The 19,311-nt window shown below is 44.7% G+C and overlaps 1 protein-coding gene across 3 annotated transcripts in view; it reads right to left on the bottom strand.

The window, feature by feature from the left end:
• The window catches only part of PLEKHA7 (pleckstrin homology domain containing A7), a 256,736-nt gene that overhangs the window by 38,028 nt on the left and 199,397 nt on the right, over positions 1-19,311 (bottom strand). For all 3 annotated transcript variants that reach the window (XM_037839324.1, XM_037839323.1, XM_037839325.1), the window contains exons 10-12: positions 11,237-11,707; positions 1,896-2,418; positions 1,298-1,384 (exon numbers count right to left, since the gene is read on the bottom strand). In XM_037839324.1, the coding sequence (XP_037695252.1) occupies positions 1,298-1,384; positions 1,896-2,418; positions 11,237-11,707 (1,081 nt within the window). The remainder of the gene's footprint in view (positions 1-1,297; positions 1,385-1,895; positions 2,419-11,236; positions 11,708-19,311) is intronic.

Below are 19,311 nucleotides of genomic sequence, written 5' to 3'. Positions count from 1 at the left end.
TGGACCAGGATTTTGGCTTCAGTATGCACGGTACCAGCTAGGGAACCCTAGACAAATCAATTCCCCTCCCAGATCCACTGTCGTTGAACGTGGTAATAATCCCTGTCCTGCCTAACCTCTCCCAGGACATTGTGAGGTTCAGTAGGGTAAGAGATGGATGTGAAAATGTTTTGTGAATCAGCAGGGCAGATTCCAGATAAGAGAGGCTATGTGCTCTCCATCCAGTCTGATTCACACCTTTCAGCAACCCTAAGAGGTATCCAAGGTGGCAACAAAGACAACAGCCTGCACAGCCCTTTGGGCATGACCACACGCCAGCCTGGCAGTCACCACTTACAGCCAGAGAAGCCACAGTTCAGGTCCTTCACGTCACATGCAGCCCCCTCCCCAGGGTGGTGGTGGACTCCACCACCACCACCACAGCATCTGGCAGTAGCATCCAGAAGCAACAGGCAGGGATTGAGGGAGAGAGTCAAACAGCATATAAAGCCAGAACACGGGCACAATGGAGCACAGGCCAGCATGTCACTCCCTTGCCCCAAGGTGGCCCTGTTATTGAGGGAGCCACCGGCTCTGACCTGGGAGGTGGGAAAGGTCAGCTGGTGCTGCAGTAACTGGCCGATGGCGAAATTTCGCACACTGGCCAACTTAGCCTGGTGCCGCCGTAACCGGGTGAGAAGGAGCGAGAGCTCCTCCAGCTGCAGGTGTGTAGACACATCATGAGGAAATTAGCCACTGCAGGAGCATGACACTATAATTATACTCTTCACCCCGGGACCGGGTCAGCACGGATGCAACACCATTAAGTAATTATTACATTAATTCTGTCATTAGGACAAATAAAGGCATTGGCAGAAAAGGGCTGCAGGGAGTCATTTTTTTTCAGGAGAGCTGCATCCAACAGTGTAACCGCCCCCAGACCCCAGACTTGAGGTCAGAGTTAACTAATTAAAGTTAGGCTCAGGGGAGAAAGGAGAGGAGCTAACAGGAGAAAGGCAGGTTGCTGGAAAATGCTTCAGGTAAAAATCTACCTCAAAGAGAAGACAAGCCCAGTATTCTCTTCCACATCCCCCACCAGCTCAAGGCTTGATCTGGAGAGGAACCCACTGCCAGCTGGGTGACCCTGAGCAAGTCATTTGCCTTCTCTGAGTCTCAGTTTCCTTATTTCTAAAATGCGGTGGATAGCTAACTGCCCTGCAGACTGCATTTCCGGGCCCGGGGGGAAAGCCCAATGAGATGGTGCCTTCTAAATCATATCCCATCACTCGCTTGGAGATGGAGATGAGGAGCTGCTTACCGATTTCCCATGTAGACTGGGAGCGCTGACTGTGTGGGTCATGTAACCCATGGAGGGCATGGAGCGCCGGTCCACATGAGAGGAGTTCTGCAAGTGGGAAGACAGGAAGCCACAGTGAAGTCCAGCAAGGAGGCCGGGGCTGGGTCCAGAACCGGGGCCAGGCACTCCGAGGACAGACTTCCCTGAGCCTCAGACTCCCGATGCCTACCTCCCTCACTGGGTTACAACAACTACAAACTGTGAAAGCACTCTGGAGAGTTAAAACTTAAGTTGGAGGTTATTATTAACGATTGAACTGTTCCATCACCAACATCTCTTCTTGCATAGACACCTTTCCTGCCTTTTCCTGCAGGAATGCGGGATTCAATGCCTCAGTCCTCATCTACAAAATAGGTATAATAATAGCACCTACCTTACAGGGATGTAAGAACTAGACTTAAGTAAAGCCTTTAGAACTATGCCTGGCACAAAAAAAGTATTGCATAGGCATTGACTGTCATTATCATCCCAAATTGCTCAAACTGTGTTCTAGCCATGTGGGGCTCCCGGCACCCTAATGCTGGATGCCAACAGCCTGGCAGAGCTTCCCAGGCCTCACCTTGACCGCGTGGCCCCATGCCTTCCTGGGTGAACCCCCCAGCGAGATGTCCACACTCCTCCTCTGGTCCGGTGGCTTCACAGTGACCCTCTCTGCTGGAGTGTGTGGCCGCCGGGGTGGGAAGACCTTTGGGGGCCCCTGGGGAGGAATATCCGAGGGAGATGGAGGCACAGAGATGGAGCGGGGCACCTCCAGCAGGCTCCTGCTCCGGCCTTGGTCAGTGAACTCAGGTGAGCCGCTGCAAACGGGCGCTGTCGGGCTCCCGTGCCGGAACTGCTGGCGCTGCTGCCACTCGTAGAGCTGCCACACGGTGCCGTCCCGGTGTGCCCGGCGCTCCTCACTCGACATCTTCAGATGGCTAGCTCGATCCTGCGCGTACTTGTAGTCACTTGGCAGGACGCGGGGTGGGGGAGAGGAGCCCCCTGAGGGATGTCTGGTGCTCCTGGGAAGAGTCTGGTAGTTTTCTGGGAAGGACAGGGACTGACTAGGACCCTGGTGAGGAAGTGTCTGGTCCAAGGGAAGGCTGAGGAGAAAGGCGAAGGACAAGTAAGACAACCAAGCAACTGGCTGCCAAGCTTTGGGGAACAAAGCTGGGCATATGAGGAAGTCGCGTAAGAACCCTGAAAAGAATGATTAAAGCAGACATCCAGGACTTCAGTCGCTTCCCCTCTTTGCAGATGAGCTCAAAACCATTTTTCTCTGCCAACTTTGGCATACTAACCACACCACCGTGCCAACTTGGCCGCCCTCCACCCCATTATTTCAAGTGCAGTGTGATTAAACCTGCCTCCTCCCTCTCACCATCCATCAGCTCTTCCAATGTTGTGTCTATTTCTAGGAATGCCTCACAATTCTCAGTGTTACCAAGATTTTTCCTCGCCCAGTATCCTAGCACTGAGTTCTGGAGTTCTTAAAGGAATGAATGGCACTAATCCAGACACTGATTAATTACCCCTCCCACCACCATTCCCAAAAGCAAGACTAGTTTCCACCCTATACAGGGTTAACTGCTCCGATCCAATCAGTCCTTTGCTCCATAAACTTCAATGGCTCCCGCTGCTTATGAAATAAAATCTAAACTTGCTAGCCTGGCACAAGTAGCTCTCTATTACCTGACTTCAACCCACCTGAATCTCCCACCTGCCTAAGGACATGCCTTTCTCTCGCAGTCCTGCTGTTTTCTCCTCCTACCAGGGCCAGGACTAGGAACAGGGTGAGGCAAGCCAGGTGCAGGGGGCCTCTCTGGTGCCTACTGGAGTCTGAGGGTGAGACCCTCCCCTGAGTCCTGGCCCAGCCTCCTCCACACAGGGGCAACCTTGGGAAGCAGGAAGAGCAGGGGTAGTCTGGCCTGGGTTTGAGTAGTAGCTCTACCATTTGCTGGTTATGTGACTCCAGACAGCTTATTTGCTGCTCTGGGCCTCAGTTTCCTTACCTATAACATGAGGACAGCATTACCAGCCTTATAAGGCTTTTCTGCAGAATAAATGAGACAACTAAGGGAAGTGCAACCTTCATACCTGATACACAGAAGGTACTTCACCAGTGTGTGCTCCCTTCCCTCCTCCGCATTTTCATAATATTTCTCCCCTCCCCCATAGGCTCTCCTTGTCCTATTTATCCAAATCTGACACATTCTCCAGGAGCCCGTCCCTGATCTCCATGTCTTTTCCACCAGGCGACTCTTCCTTTGCTTCGACTTAATTGTCATACTGTCTGTAACTTTTCCAAGGTCCTGTAATGATGTAGACTTTCATACTTGCAAGACATCTAACTCCCAGCCAAGCTGTATAAACCCTGGAGAGCAAGAAATATGTCTCACACTCAGCAGTATTCTCCACAGTCTGAGAAAGTCCTGACACGTAACTGGCTCTTTAACAAATACTCCAGCACACAAAAGTTGGATATGATTTTGAAAACGACTACCAACTAGTCATCTTATTTTGTGAGAAGGAAGAAAAACTCAGCAAGGGGCAAAGTATGGACTTTTAAGCCTTTAAAAAACTAACTTAAGAGGCAGGAAAAGTTATAAAAAGAGAACAAGTTTTGGGAGTGAGATAGACCTAGGTTCGAAGCCAGCCTCTGCCCCTATCATTTTTATCTGATGAACTTTTTTTTTTTAATTTCTTTTTTTTATTAAATTCAGTTTTATTGAAATACATTCACACACCATACAATCATCCATGATATATAATCCACTGTCCACAGTATGATAACATAGTTATGTGTTCATCACCACAGTATTTGATGAACTTTTGCAATGTGAGGGAACATTGTGCAGGCCAATGCTACTTGAAGCGTGGTCTACGAACCAGCAGCATCAGCATCACCTGGGAACTTGTTAACAATGCAAATCATTAGGCCCCATCCCAGACTTACTGAATCAAACAGTCTGGGGTGGGGCTGAGCAATGTGTGGTTTAATAAGCCCTCCAGGAGATTCTGATGCTTTCTAAGGTTTTGAGGAGTGCAGTTTTAATTGTTGTAAAACTCATTTAATCACTTCCCAGCTGTAGGATCTTAGGCAAGAGTCATTTATGCCCTCTGAGTCTTACTTTTCTTTCTAAAAAGTGGGGAAAATAAGAACCATTTAAAAGTTGGTTGTGAGGTTTAGAAACAGTTGTCATTCAAAATGATAGCCTTTTTCTTTTGTTTGTCCTCATTGCAATTTCAGGAGGTAATTTTAAGATCTCTTCAACTCATTTCTGTCAAGTGTGTCTGCTTGCCACTAGGTGGCAGGGTTTGCCATTGGTTTCCTGAAATTAGACAAGAAATGTCTGAGGAATACTGAAATTGCAAACAGCAGTGGTGGCAGTGGCAGAAACCAGGGTGTGGGTGGGGGTGTGTGCAAAGGGGGCTTCCCCAAGGAAGTTCATGACTTTGCTAACCATGGTTTACTCTACCTGAAGCAAAATGCAAACTATGCCAAGTAGTCCTACCTTTGCCCCCACCCATCCACCCCTCCTCCCTAGCTCTGCAGCCCACTCTCTGTTCTGGGAGCATGTCTGGATGGTCAGAGACCACCCGCCCCCCTCCCTGAGCACATCCTCCCATCTGTGCCTTCTGCTTACCCAGTGCCTGCCAGGCCCCCAGTGATGGCCACTTGGAGGCAACCCCAAAGATGGGTGACACCTGATAACTGGATGGTGACCCTTGGCTCCAGAGGCCAAACCATGGTAACTAACAGATGGTAGAGGGAAGGACACAGGATGTAGGGTCCTAGGATGAGGTAAAGCCCCCAGAGGAACAGAGAGGAGCTTCCCAGGGCAGCTATGCCCCTGACAGTAGATCCATTTGCTGGCCGTCCAACCCCGTCCAGCCTTACCCAAGAAGACGGCTCAAAGTTTCCTGCCCTCACCCTGCTCTGTAGCCACAGGGCCTCCGTGACCCAAAAGACACTAAACAGGATATTCTGACACTGTGTTTTGTTTTGTTTTCTTTTACACAGCCTCTACAAAATGGTCATGTTGAAATGTAAAATCATTTTTATAGCAATTACTGGTGCAGTAGATATTCCTGGGATCCTAACTCCATTCCTAACCGCATAGCAACAGTGTGGACTTTCACTTTCTACACTATTCCTTATTATAGCATTTGAATCCCCTCCTCCCCTACTGTTCCATTTTATATGTCTGTATTACTTCACACCAGAAACAAAACAAAACAAAACAAAACAAAAGAGGAAGGTTAGAATTTCAAAAGTCTCTTAGAATGTGGTGCAATTATAAGAGTACGTCAGTCTGTTCCCCTGAAACATCATTCTAAATGAGTCTCACGATGTGAAATGTATTTCTCCAAGTACTGAAAGAACAATTAGAAATAATTCCCTGTACAGTCTAGAACAAAGGGATCATACTGCAGTACAAATAACCCTCCTTCCAATGTCTAATGTGCTCAGTCTAATGAGATTAACACAGTGTTAATCACACACAAAGTAGAGATATGCATCTTCTATATTTTCAAATGGAAAATAGACAAGTCTCCCTTATTAAGCAGCCAGATCTATTCATTACTTGACTGTAAGACACTGTAAATGTACCTTGAAGAAAAAGAAAATCTTGGAATGCAAGATACAGACCATTCAGGATGTAAGTGAATTATTTGAGACCGAACAGACCCTTTGCCCAGACAGTCAAGCACTTTCTTCTGAGAAGGGTATTCTATACTCTGCCTTCAATTCCTCATTTTTACTCACTTCTCAGCCCATTGTGATCTGCTTCCATAACTGGGCTGAAATTCCTCCCACCATGTTCAATGACCCCCATTTGGTCAAAGTCTATGAACCATGTTCATCTACAGACCTGATGTCACCCTGTCCCTTAGATAAGAATGGTTCAAGTTCCCATCACACATCCTGGGGAAAGTCCAACAGCCTCACCCAATCTACCTTCTATCTCCCTAAAGTTGACTTCTCAACCTTTAGCTCTCTGAAATGTCTCCCTACCTCCAAATATAGAACTTTAAATGCAGGTTTGAGAGCTGTCAAAAAGTTATGTAGAGACATTCCACAACCAACAACTTACAATTGCATGTCAGTTTTTAAACATCCTTTCTGCACCCCTGTCTCAAGAGTTTCTCACTGGGCATGCCATCTTACTGGTTTCTACCCACCCAACACTCCTATCACTCTGCCTCCTGGCTTAACATCTAAATTCCAGCTCTATAAAATAGGGCAATTCAGGTCTGCCCATCCAACCCCATCAAGAAGCTCAGTGGAACAAAAGGACAAGCAGAGACCCTAGGTTTCAGATTTCCTTCAGAGGTATCCAGCCTCCTTGGAAGGCACCCCACTCATGTGGACATCCTTGTTTGCAACACCTTACACTGTTGACGTAGCTCCTTCCAAACGAAACTCTCCCTTCAAAACACTCCAGTTTTTCTCCTACTTCTCCTACTCAGTCTTCCTCATGGAGACTTTGCCTTCACCTAACCCTTGGGCTGGGGATCCCCAGGTTTCTATCTTTGACCCTCTGCTATTGTCCACTCTAAGCTAGGGATTCTTAACCCTGGCTGCACATTAAAATCATCTGGCTAGCAGGGGAGTTGGGGAGAGGATGCCCAGTCTGCAACCCAGACCAATAGGATCAGAATTTCTGGCATGGAACCCTGGTCTCAATGTTAAACCACTCCAGGTGATTCTAATAGGCAGTCAAGCAAACAGTTTCTCAACAGTGGCTGTACACTGGATTCACCTGGAGAATTTTAAAACATACTAATGCTCTGACCTCACTCCAGACTAATTAAATCAAAATCTCTCGGTTAGAGCCTGGGCTATTTTATTATTTTATATATATATATTTATTTATTTATTTATCTATTTATTTATTTAACTTATTATTTCATTTTATTCTCCCCAAATGATGAAATTCTGCAGCCAGGATTAAGAACCACTGCTGTAAGCATTCCATCTGTGTAATCTCAACTATTGCCAGGATATTGGCTATCACCCCAAGGCAAATAGGGACCTAACCTGAACCCACTTTCCCTATAAACTACTGTACACTTCTACCTGGAATTCCACAGGTACCACATTCCCCTCCAAGCTCACTTCTCTATCCTGTGCTCGCATCATGTGCATGGCACCACATCCACCCTATTAGCCAAGTCAAACCTGAATATTAACCTCAACCCCATCTGTGTCCCTCCCCACCTCCCACCCCCAGATAAATCAGTTGTCCAAGTTAGCCATCCAACATTAGTTAATGTCTATATATCCTATCCCACCCCTCTCACAATCCTCACCATCATCACTGCTTTGTTTAGACCTTTCTCACCTCCTATGCAAACTATGATCACCTTATACTTGATCATTTTATCGTTTCAATCTCTCTTCCATCTAAACAATCTTCTATAGTCACCAAAATAGTTAACCTAAAACAGTAGTTCTTAGTGCTAATATGGGGCTAGAAAAACAGGGACACTCATACACTTTTGGTGGGGTATAAACTGAAACGGTAACTTTGGAGGGTAATCTTGTAATATCTATCATAATTAAAATTGCATATACCCTTTGACCCAGTCATGTGACCAAATTAAAGTGAGCACTTTATGCTTGTATGCAAAGACATTCATTGCAGTGTAGATTGTAATAGCAAAAAAGTTTGTAACCAATCTAATTATCCATCAAAAAGGATAATTAAAACCTTTTGATGGATCTAATTATCTGTAAAGCCATATGTTTGGGTACTCCACAGTATTTAAAATTAATGATTTATGTCTATATATGTTCTTATATGAAAAGATAGCCAAGATACATTAAGAGATAAATATGTGTGTGTATATGCTCATACCATACACATTTATATTAAGACACATTGAGTTAAAAAAAAAAAGTGAAAGACAGGTTTTGGTTTTGGTTTTGGTTTTGGTTTTGGTTTTAAACACAGGTTGGTGTTTGAGAAGTAGAACTAAGATTGTGAGATAAGATGGGGGACACATTTTTCAGGATTTACTCTTCAGTATGTTTGGATTTTTACCTTGTGAGTTTATTACTGATATTATTTGCTGAGCAATAACTAGGTGTTGAGCAAAGTGAGACTTAAACATCTAGACATGAATTTGGTGATGAATTAGTAATCAGTACCAAGAAAACTAAGCATACTAAAAGCATGACAATTATCAACACCAGGAAAAACAAAAAATTGTGCAACAAGTGAAATTTAATTAGCAGACTTCTTGGTCCAGCTGTGAATATTTACACTGTCATAATTTAAATACTAACAAGGGATCTAACCAAAAATTATGCTATAACTAGCTTATGAAGCTGGGGTAAGGGTAAGCATACGTCTGTTAGAAAAGGAAGAGGAAAGGGGGGATAAGAGACTTAAATCCTTATCTTCTAGAGTAGACTGTCAATAGACAACAAACTGAAAAATAAAAAAAAATAGCGGTATAAGTATTTTATTTGGAAATTTAGAGGCAAATAGAGAAAACTGCTAAAAGAATTGAAAGTGGTTGCCACAAAGCTGAAGTCAGCAGGAGTGATGGCGGGGGTCGCACTATTTAAATTCTTAAATTATGTACATGTATTACTTTAATAAAAAATTTAAAGAATCAAGAGGTAAACTAAAACTGTCATTCTCATTTTGGGTAGGGTATATCAGAATCACCTGGGAAATTTCTTCAAAATATTTATGGACCTGCTGCATTAGACTTGGGGTGTGGTAAGGGCTATCTAGTCTGGAAAATCTCCCCCAGTGATTCTGATGCCTCCTCCTTGCCAATACTTTCAAACCGCTGTCCTAGAGATTAGATATTGTTATGCCATTTTCCTGTTTAAAATCCATCAATGGCTTTCGCCGACCTTCAAGAATAAATCCAAATTCTTTAGTGGGAAATACAAGGTCATCGAAGCTAAACACTTGCCCTTACAGTTTCTGTCCCACTTTCTGGTTTCTCCTGCCTTTATCTCCCTAGCCAGCCCCCTGTTAACTTCAGTTCTTAATCGTCATTACATGTAAGAGAAATGGCTAACTTAATGCTGTCTCTGCCTGCACTTCTCAGTCCCCCTTCTGCTGCTAACTCCTAAGGGTTGAGGAGCCGCCTGTATGCTGACTGCTCCAAATCAACATCTCCAGCCCAGGCCTCTTGCCTCAACACCACACACTATATCCAAATGCCTGCCTGACATCTGCCCTTGGATAGCTACTAGATTTCTCAAACTTATCTGTCCAAAATGGAAATCTTGACTTCCCCGAACTTGTTCCTCCTTAACCTTCCCATCTCAGCAACTACCCAGTTGCTGAAGCCAAAACTCTAAGGACCATCCTTGGTTCCTCTCTTTCCCTAATCCTGCAGTTTCAATTCATTGACGAGCTTCATTGTTTTAACTTCCAAAACATACTTCAAATCTGTTTCTTTCTATTTCCACTGCCACTATCCTGGACTACTGCAGCAGCCTTCTCCCTAGACTCCTATCTTCTTTGTGAAACATTAATCAGATCACTCACTCGCTTGCTTAAAATCTTCCGACAGCTCCCACTATCGCTCTTTCAAATAAAATCCAAATTCCTTACCCTGGAGTATGAGGACCTACGCGACACAATCCCTGCCAACTTTCCAGCCTCACATGGCAGTAAGGGCCTCTCACAGCTACCCTACCTGGGGCCACCCAGGCCAGCACCAAGAAGGCAGCTACCTACTGTCTTTGGGCACTAGCTTTCTGTTTTCAATAAGACACAAAATTTGGACAAACAAAACTGATGCCTGGTCAGCCTCGGATGGGAATGAGATGGTACCCTAGATACAATATTACAAGGTCTTCCCTTCTCCATATCTTTCCCAGAAACAATGTCTATCAGTCGCCTAGAGGGTTTCCATTGTGATTTTGCCGCCATCCACCCTCACAATTGCCCGGCTGGACCAAATTAAAGGAGTTGGAGCAGCCCACACACGCGCAGCACATCCACACAGAACAAAACCCATCTATGCTATTTCCCCAGGAGCACTACCACCCCTAGAGCCCACAGATAGAAAGTCTAGGCTTTGCCAACAGGAAGAGTGAGCGTGGCATTTTAGGAAACATTTCTCAAGACTGTGGCAGACTTGGTCTGAGCTCTGGCATATCCACTGCAGCCACTCCAGCCCCTGGGGAACTTCCTGAATGCACAAGGTTTTGCTGTCTCCTCTCCCACTGTGGTTTGTTTTAGAAGCCTGAGATTGGCGAAGGGGGTTTGCCATGTCTTCACAATGAAGACAAAGCACAGTGGTTTCTGGGGACAACCAGGAAGCCGGGTGACCCTGAATTCTTCATGTTCATAAACATGTCCCAGTTCATCAAAAATTATAACAAAATACACACCGTGCTCTGCAAATAGCAAGAGACGCGTGCTTTCTCAATAATTAAAAACTGCTTCCTGAAGTGATGGGTATGAGAAAGCCTAATGTTAACAATGTGTAAGCACTTTCTTCTCTATGGGCCTGAATTAAAAATGGAACTGTATCTACTTTTATTTTCTACAAATATTTCCAGGATGGAGGGAAGTAGCAGCATAAGAGGAGAAGATGAGTTACTATCAACATGCTGAATGTCTCAAGGCAAGCTCTCTGGGGAACAGAGAAGCCTCCTGATGTGATCTCATGTGGGCTTTGGAGGCTGAGAGACCTGGGTTTGAACTCTGGTTCTGTCACTTATCTGCCCTGGGTAACTGTCTAAGCTTCTCAGAGCCCCAATTTCTTTGTCTATAAATTGGGGGATATCACTGCCTCCATGCAGGGTTGTTACAGAGACTTAGGGAGAAAACAGGTAAAGAGTTTCAGGCTGGCACTTAGCAAGTGCTGGGTAAATGACAGCTACTGCCGTTATGTCCTTATGCTCATTCTTAGCAGCAATCCCGCATTACTGACCTCCTGCCATCCGCCTTCTGGGCCTTCGCCCAGTGCTCCACCTGGGCCAGGCTGCTCTTCCGCTGGCTGTGCTTTTCAGGGTGGTTCCTGGGAGGAAAGGCCCGCTGGTACCCGCCAGTCCCGTTCTGCTCTCCTGGGCCGTAGGAGGCAGGCAGCACGCCGTTCTTCTCTGCCCGCTGGGGCTGCGCCTGCTGGCCTCTGGGGCCACCAGGTAAATCCACAAACAAGGCATCCTCCTCGGCTGGCGAGTGTGGCGACCTGGTCTTGCTCCTGTCCCGCCTGCCCTCCTGGGCGTCCCTCTGGGAACGGTACCGTTCCTCCTCCTGCTCCCGCCTCTCAAAACCGAAGGAGTCCTCGTGGCCACGAAGAGGACACTCCCTGGCGTGTCCAGGTCCCACACGGCCACACTCAGGACAGGACTCCGCGTGGTTGGCCTGGGGGACGGCCTGCCGCTCCACCTTCTCCACATCCCTGCAATGACAACGGCACGTTCAGCCCACCCAAGACAGCACAGCTGGCAGCCAAGGCTCCCCAAGGAACACAATGTGAATCCCATCACCCCCAGGCCCCTGCACAGGCTATTCTCTCTGCCCGAAACACCGTTCACGCCCACTCCCTCACTCTGCCCACCTCACTTCTACTCCTTTGGGGATAAGGCTTAAACATCACCTCCTCCAGGAAGCCACCCCTGGCACACACACAGTCTAAATTGGGAGCTTATGCTGACCTCAGTGTCCCAACAATCACACTGGATCACGGTTGCATGTTTACTCATCTGTCTCCCAACTAGAAAATGAGTTCTTTCAGACCACAGGCCCATCTGGTACATCATCGCATGCCCAGAATTTCTGAACAATGACTGGTATGGAATAGGTGTTCTATAAATACTAATGAATAAAAGAATATTCTCATGAAGACAATCTCTATGCTCCAATTCTACTCTATGCCGCTCACCCTGAATTTCTCTTTTGCTATTTGTCTTTCTGTCTGTCTGTTCTGGGGCAGTCCAGCTTGGATAGCAGACTCTTGAGTACAAAGTTTCTACCACTTATGCCTAGCACAGCCCAAAGTACAATTGGCAGCATAATTAACATTCTTCAGAGAAGGTGAGTAGAGAATAGGCACTGCAACCTCTTTATACGGCCACTTATCAGGGAACAGCACAAACAGGGATCCACAACACTGACCCAACTACAGTGGCTGCTGATACTCATTAAGTGCTAAAGTGCCCTGGAACCATCTTGATCAAACTCTATTATCTTATTGAATCGTCACAATTCTGTGAAGTATTATTAGTCAGATTTTATAGATAAGGAAACTGAGGCACAGAGAAGATAAATGCTTTGCCTAATATCATACAACTAGAAAAGAGTAGAGCCAGGCCTTAAATCCAGGTAGACTCTGGAGCCCAAGTGCTTTAAGAGACAGTTTATCTTCCCACTACTGACTCTTCATATGCCTGGCATGGCCTCCATACATGCAAACCTGGAAATGGAAAATGGAGTGGGGGCGATGAAATATCAGGGTGTTAACCAAGACTAAAGGAAGAGTAGAGAAGGGCCCCTCTTTCATGGCCTGTCTCCCATTGTAAGGTGCCTTTCCCAAGAGGGCAGGGTCCCAGTTATGTCTGCATCACCATCACATGGTTCCAGGAACACAGCACAGCTTTGCAGAATTTTGACTGGAGAGACAGCTCAGCCCAAAAGGATCAGATAGATTACCAGGAACCCTTGGATGAGGACAGCCTGTTGACTTGTACTTGTAAAAAGGTCCTGGCCCTGAGATCCATAATTCCCTGAAATGGCCAAGCTAAGGGATCTCCATTCCAACATAATAGTATGATGTAAATGCTACTGCATTTGTATCTTCATGGCCAGACCCCAGGTATCCTTGCAACAACCTCGGAACCTCAGCTACTGATAATAAGCACAGATTCAGGCCCAATCAACCGAGCATGGGAGGTCAGTCTGAATGTCAACATAGAGTGAAAATACAACTCCCAACACAGGGTCTGCTTCTTCTTGGGTGTTGGCCTTAACCTAGGCATGGAGAAATGAGAAAAGCAATTACACACCTCACTGTCCATGTACTGATGCCTTTTCCATGAAAACCCAAAGCTTTGGAAGAAAATGTTTCTTTGGATCTCCTTTTATCCATCATTAGGGGACATCTCTCCCTGCACCTATACCATTCCCTTTCTGCTGGTAACAGTACTTCAATTTTCTTCTGGGGACCAACCCTCCCCCACTCAGTCCATGTGGTTTGGGTACTGCTGACTCTTCCCTGTCTAGCTGAAGCTCCAAAGTCTCAGTGCTTGTTCAAGGGCTGACACAGGGCCAGTCCAGGCCAATCAGTTAACCATGGGACATTGGTTGGAACTACTGGAGTTGCTGAGCTGGTCCTGGGATGCTGCAACTATGTGGCAAGAAGCTGGGTGAAAATGAAGCCAACACCAAGGAAAGCAGATGGAGAGAAACAGAATCCTAAGACTTGGCCTGAACTCCTGGATCTACCTATGCTAAAACCAGCTATATTCTTGTACTTTCTGGTTGTGAAACAACAAATTCCCTTTCTCACTTAAGCCAGCTTGAGTTGGGTTTCTGTTACTTATACTGGAAGGAGTCCTGACTATTACATCATTTTATAATGACACATCTGAATGGTGATCCGTAAGGGCCCTTCCAACACTAATGTTCACGAGCCTATAAGCTCCAGTAGTGGAGATATATAGGGAACATTCAAACACCAATACTTTAAGGAAAAATGATCCCTACTGTAAGATTATAAAGGGACAACTCTGTTCCACAAGGTGCACATCTTATGCTTTAACTTGCTCTTTCCTTTCTTCCTTTAGCCTTCCATAACCGCATCAGTATAACTCCAATCAGTGGCCTTCAGGTTGCCTAAACTGATGTTTCTCTTCTTTACTATTTCTCAAATTCGGGAAATAGATTAAAGCTCTCAATGCTCTCTGGATCACAACCCTGCAAGTCACTGGAGCTTTTATAATCTGGCATACTTCTTTGAGTTTCACTGGCTCTAATGTTTCCAAGTGGTTACTCCAGTTATGAAACCTAAGTAACTGTCCCTCCTTGTTATCCACTCCCCAAAGATAAACAGCACCTTGTCATAAAGTCAGATAGGGAAGAAGATTTGCCACCTACATGTATGATGTCAGAACTGAAGGGGAAAGAAGGAGAAAGCCAGATGACCCTGAAGCCTGTTTCAATCACAGTAACCACATTTTCTACTGTTCTCACAAACAACTGACCCCAAATCATGGAGTTTGCTAGCCTTTTCTAATCTTGGAGCTTATTTTACAACTATAAATCTTAGTCCTTACTGTATATATACATATGAGTATTATGCCCCCATATGCACTAGTACTTCCCGAAAATAAACTTGATAGGGAATGATAAATCCTCTTTTTCAGATCAATACCAGCATTTCCTGCATAACAAACCTTTAGAGGATAGCTAAAAGAATGTCTGCTTGCCACCTGGCATTTTTCTAGCCTCTAAAACTTTGGGGTTAGGAACAGTTCCTTTTTCCTATGGCTGCTGGGACTTACATAAGATGCCTTTGCCCCAAAAGTGCAGCTATGACTGCAAATAAGGATGGTGAAGGTTATGTTCCTTACTCTTCCACTTTACCTGACTTTAATATTTAACTTAATAAGTAATGGGGGAGGCGGGGCAAGATGGCAGACTGGTGAGCTGTATGTTTTAGTTACTCCTCCAGGAAAGTAGGTAAAAAGCCAGGAACTGCGTGGACTGGACACCACAGAGCAATCTGTCTTTGGGCATACTTCATACAACACTCATGAAAACGTGGAACTGCTGAGATCAGCGAAATCTGTAAGTTTTTGCGGCCAGGGGACCCGCGCCCTTCCCTGCCAGGCTCAGTCCCGGGGGAGGAGGGGCTGTCAGCTCCAGGAAGGAGAAGGGAGAATTGCAGTGGCTGCTCTTATCGGAAACTCATTCTACTGATTCAAACTCCAACCATAGATAGACTGAGGCCAGACACCAGAGACTCTGAGAGCAGCCAGCCCAGCAGAGAGGAGACGGGCATAGAAGGAAAACAACACGAGAAGCTCCAAAGTAAAAGCAGAGGATTTTTGGAGTTCTGGTGAACACAGAAAGGGGAAGGGCGGAGATCAGGCCTTGAGGCGCATATGCAAATCCCGAAGCAAGGCTGATCTCTCTGCCCTGGGCACCTTTCCTTAATGGCCCTGGTTGCTTTGTCTATTAGCATTTCAATAACCCATTAGATCTCTGAGGAGGGCCGTTTTTTTTTTTTTTTTTTTTTTTTTTAAATCCTTTTTGCTTTTTCTAAAACAATTACTCTAAGAAGCTCAATACAGAAAGCTTCAAAGAATTGAAATTTGGGCACGTCAAGTCAAGAGCAGAACTAAGAGAGCTCTGAGACAAAAGGCAATAATCCAGTGGCTGAGAAAATTCACTAAACAACACAACTTCCCAAGAAAAGGGGGGTGTCCGCTCACAGCCACCATCCTGGTGGACAGGAAACACTCCTGCCCAGCGCCAGCCCCATAGCCCAGAGCTGCCCCAGACAACCCAGTGTGACGGAAGTGCTTCAAATAACAGGCACACACCACAAAACTGGGCGTGGACATTAGCCTTCCCTGCAACCTCAGCTGAATGTCCCAGAGCTGGGAAGGGGGAGCAGTGTGAATTAACAGAGCCCCATTCAGCCATCATTTGAGCAGACTGGGAGCCTCCCAACACAGCCCAGCAGCCCAGAACTGCCCTGGGGGGACGGCACTCACCTGTGACATAGCACAGTCATCCCTCAACAGAGGACCCGGGGTGCACAGCCTGGAAGAGGGGCCCACTTGCAAGTCTCAGGAGCCATACGCCAATACCAAAGACTTGTGGGTCACTGGCAGAGACAAACTGTGGCAGGACTGAACTGAAGGATTAGACTATTGCAGTAGCTTTAAAACTCTAGGATCATCAGGGAGATTTGATTGTTAGGGCCACCCCCCCCTCCCCGACTGCCCAGAAACACGCCCCACATACAGGGCAGGCAACACCAACTACACACGCAAGCTTGGGACACCAATTGGGCCCCACAAGACTCACTCCCCCACTCACCAAAAAGGCTAAGCAGGGGAGATCTGGCTTGTGGAGAACAGGTGGCTCGTGGACGCCACCTGCTGGTTAGTTAGAGAAAGTGTACTCCACGAAACTGTAGATCTGATAAATTAGAGATAAGGACTTCAACTGGTCTACAAACCCTAAAAGAACCCTATCAAGGTCAGCAAATGCCACGAGGCCAAAAACAACAGAAAATTATAAAGCATATGAAAAAACCAGACGATATGGATAACCCAAGCCCAAGCACCCAAATCAAAAGACCAGAAGAGACACACCTAGAGCAGCTACTCAAAGAACTAAAGATGAACAATGAGACCCTAGTACGGGATATGAAGGAAATCAAGAAGACCCTAGAAGAGCATAAAGAAGACATTGCAAGACTAAATAAAAAAATGGATGATCTTATGGAAATTAAAGAAACTGTTGACCAAATTAAAAAGATTCTGGACACTCATAGTACAAGACTAGAGGAAGTTGAACAACGAATCAGTGACCTGGAAGATGACAGAATGGAAAATGAAAGCATAAAAGAAAGAATGGGGAAAAAAATTGAAAAACTCGAAATGGACCTCAGGGATATGATAGATAATATGAAACGTCCGAATATAAGACTCATTGGTGTCCCAGAAGGGGAAGAAAAGGGTAAAGGTCTAGGAAGAGTATTCAAAGAAATTGTTGGGGAAAACTTCCCAAATCTTCTAAACAACATAAATACACAAATCATAAATGCTCAGCGAACTCCAAATAGAATAAATCCAAAAAAACCCACTCCGAGACATATACTGATCACACTGTCAAACATAGAAGAGAAGGAGCAAGTTCTGAAAGCAGCAAGAGAAAAGCAATTCACCACATACAAAGGAAACAGCATAAGACTAAGTAGTGACTACTCAGCAGCCACCATGGAGGCAAGAAGGCAGTGGCACGATATATTTAAAATTCTGAGTGAGAGGAATTTCCAGCCAAGAATACTTTATCCAGCAAAGCTCTCCTTCAAATTTGAGGGAGAGCTTAAATTTTTCACAGACAAAGAAATGCTGAGAGAATTTGCTAACAAGAGACCTGCCCTACTGGAGATACTAAAGGGAGCCCTACAGACAGAGAAACAAAGACAGGACAGAGAGACTTGGAGAAAGGTTCAGTACTAAAGAGATTCGGTATGGGTACAATAAAGGATATTAATAGAGAGAGGGAAAAATATGGCAAACATAATCCAAAGGATAAGATGGCCGATTCAAGAAATGCCTTCACGGTTTTAACGTTGAATGTAAATGGATTAAACTCCCCAATTAAAGATATAGATTCGCAGAATGGATCAAAAAAAATGAACCATCAATATGTTGCATACAAGAGACTCATCTTAGACACAGGGACACAAAGAAATTGAAAGTGAAAGGATGGAAAAAAATATTTCATGCAAGCTACAGCCAAAAGAAAGCAGGTGTAGCAATATTAATCTCAGATAAAATAGACTTCAAATGCAGGGATGTTTTGAGAGAAAAAGAAGGCCACTACATACTAATAAAAGGGGCAATTCAGCAAGAAGAAATAACAATCGTAAATGTCTATGCACCCAATCAAGGTGCCACAAAATACATGAGAGAAACATTGGCAAAACTAAAGGAAGCAATTGATGTTTCCACAATAATTGTGGGAGACTTCAACATATCACTCTCTCCTATAGATAGATCAACCAGACAGAAGACCAATAAGGAAATTGAAAACCTAAACAATCTGATAAATGAATTAGATTTAACAGACATCTACAGGACATTACATCCCAAATCACCAGGATACACATACTTTTCTAGTGCTCACGGAACTTTCTCCAGAATAGATCATATGCTGGGACATAAAACAAGCCTCAATAAATTTAAAAAGATTGAAATTATTCAAAGCACATTCTCTGACCACAATGGAATACAATTAGAAGTCAATAACCATCAGAGACTTAGAAAATTCACAAATACCTGGAGGTTAAACAACACACTCCTAAACAATCAGTGGGTTAAAGAAGAAATAGCAAGAGAAATTGCTAAATATATAGAGACGAATGAAAATGAGAACACAACATACCAAAACCTATGGGATGCAGCAAAAGCAGTGCTAAGGGGGAAATTTATAGCACTAAACGCATATATTAAAAAGGAAGAAAGAGCCAAAATCAAAGAACTAATGGATCAACTGAAGAAGCTAGAAAATGAACAGCAAACCAATCCTAAACCAAGTAGAAGAAAAGAAATCACAAGGATTAAAGCAGAAATAAATGACATAGAGAACAAAAAAACAATAGACAGGATAAATATCACCAAAAGTTGGTTCTTTGAGAAGATCAACAAGATTGACAAGCCCCTAGCTAGACTGACAAAATCAAAAAGAGAGAAGACCCATATAAACAAAATAATGAATGAAAAAGGTGACATAACTGCAGATCCTGAAGAAATTAAAAAAATTATAAGAGGATATTATGAACAACTGTATGGCAACAAACTGGATAATGTAGAAGAAATGGACAATTTCCTGGAAACATATGAACAACCTAGACTGACCAGAGAAGAAATAGAAGACCTCAACCAACCCATCACAAGCAAAGAGATCCAATCAGTCATCAAAAATCTTCCCACAAATAAATGCCCAGGGCCAGATGGCTTCACAGGGGAATTCTACCAAACTTTCCAGAAAGAACTGACACCAATCTTACTCAAACTCTTTCAAAACACTGAAGAAAATGGAACACTACCTAACTCATTTTATGAAGCTAACATCAATCTAATACCAAAACCAGGCAAAGATGCTACAAAAAAGGAAAACTACCGGCCAATCTCCCTAATGAATATAGATGCAAAAATCCTCAACAAAATACTTGCAAATCGAATCCAAAGACACATTAAAAAAATCATACACCATGACCAAGTGGGGTTCATTCCAGGCATGCAAGGATGGTTCAACATCAGA

Source organism: Choloepus didactylus, chromosome 6, assembly GCF_015220235.1.
Source record: "Choloepus didactylus isolate mChoDid1 chromosome 6, mChoDid1.pri, whole genome shotgun sequence".
Lineage (NCBI taxonomy): Eukaryota > Metazoa > Chordata > Mammalia > Pilosa > Megalonychidae > Choloepus > Choloepus didactylus.
Note: the sequence above shows the minus strand (reverse complement) of the source record. Positions and strands in the feature narration are given on the sequence as shown.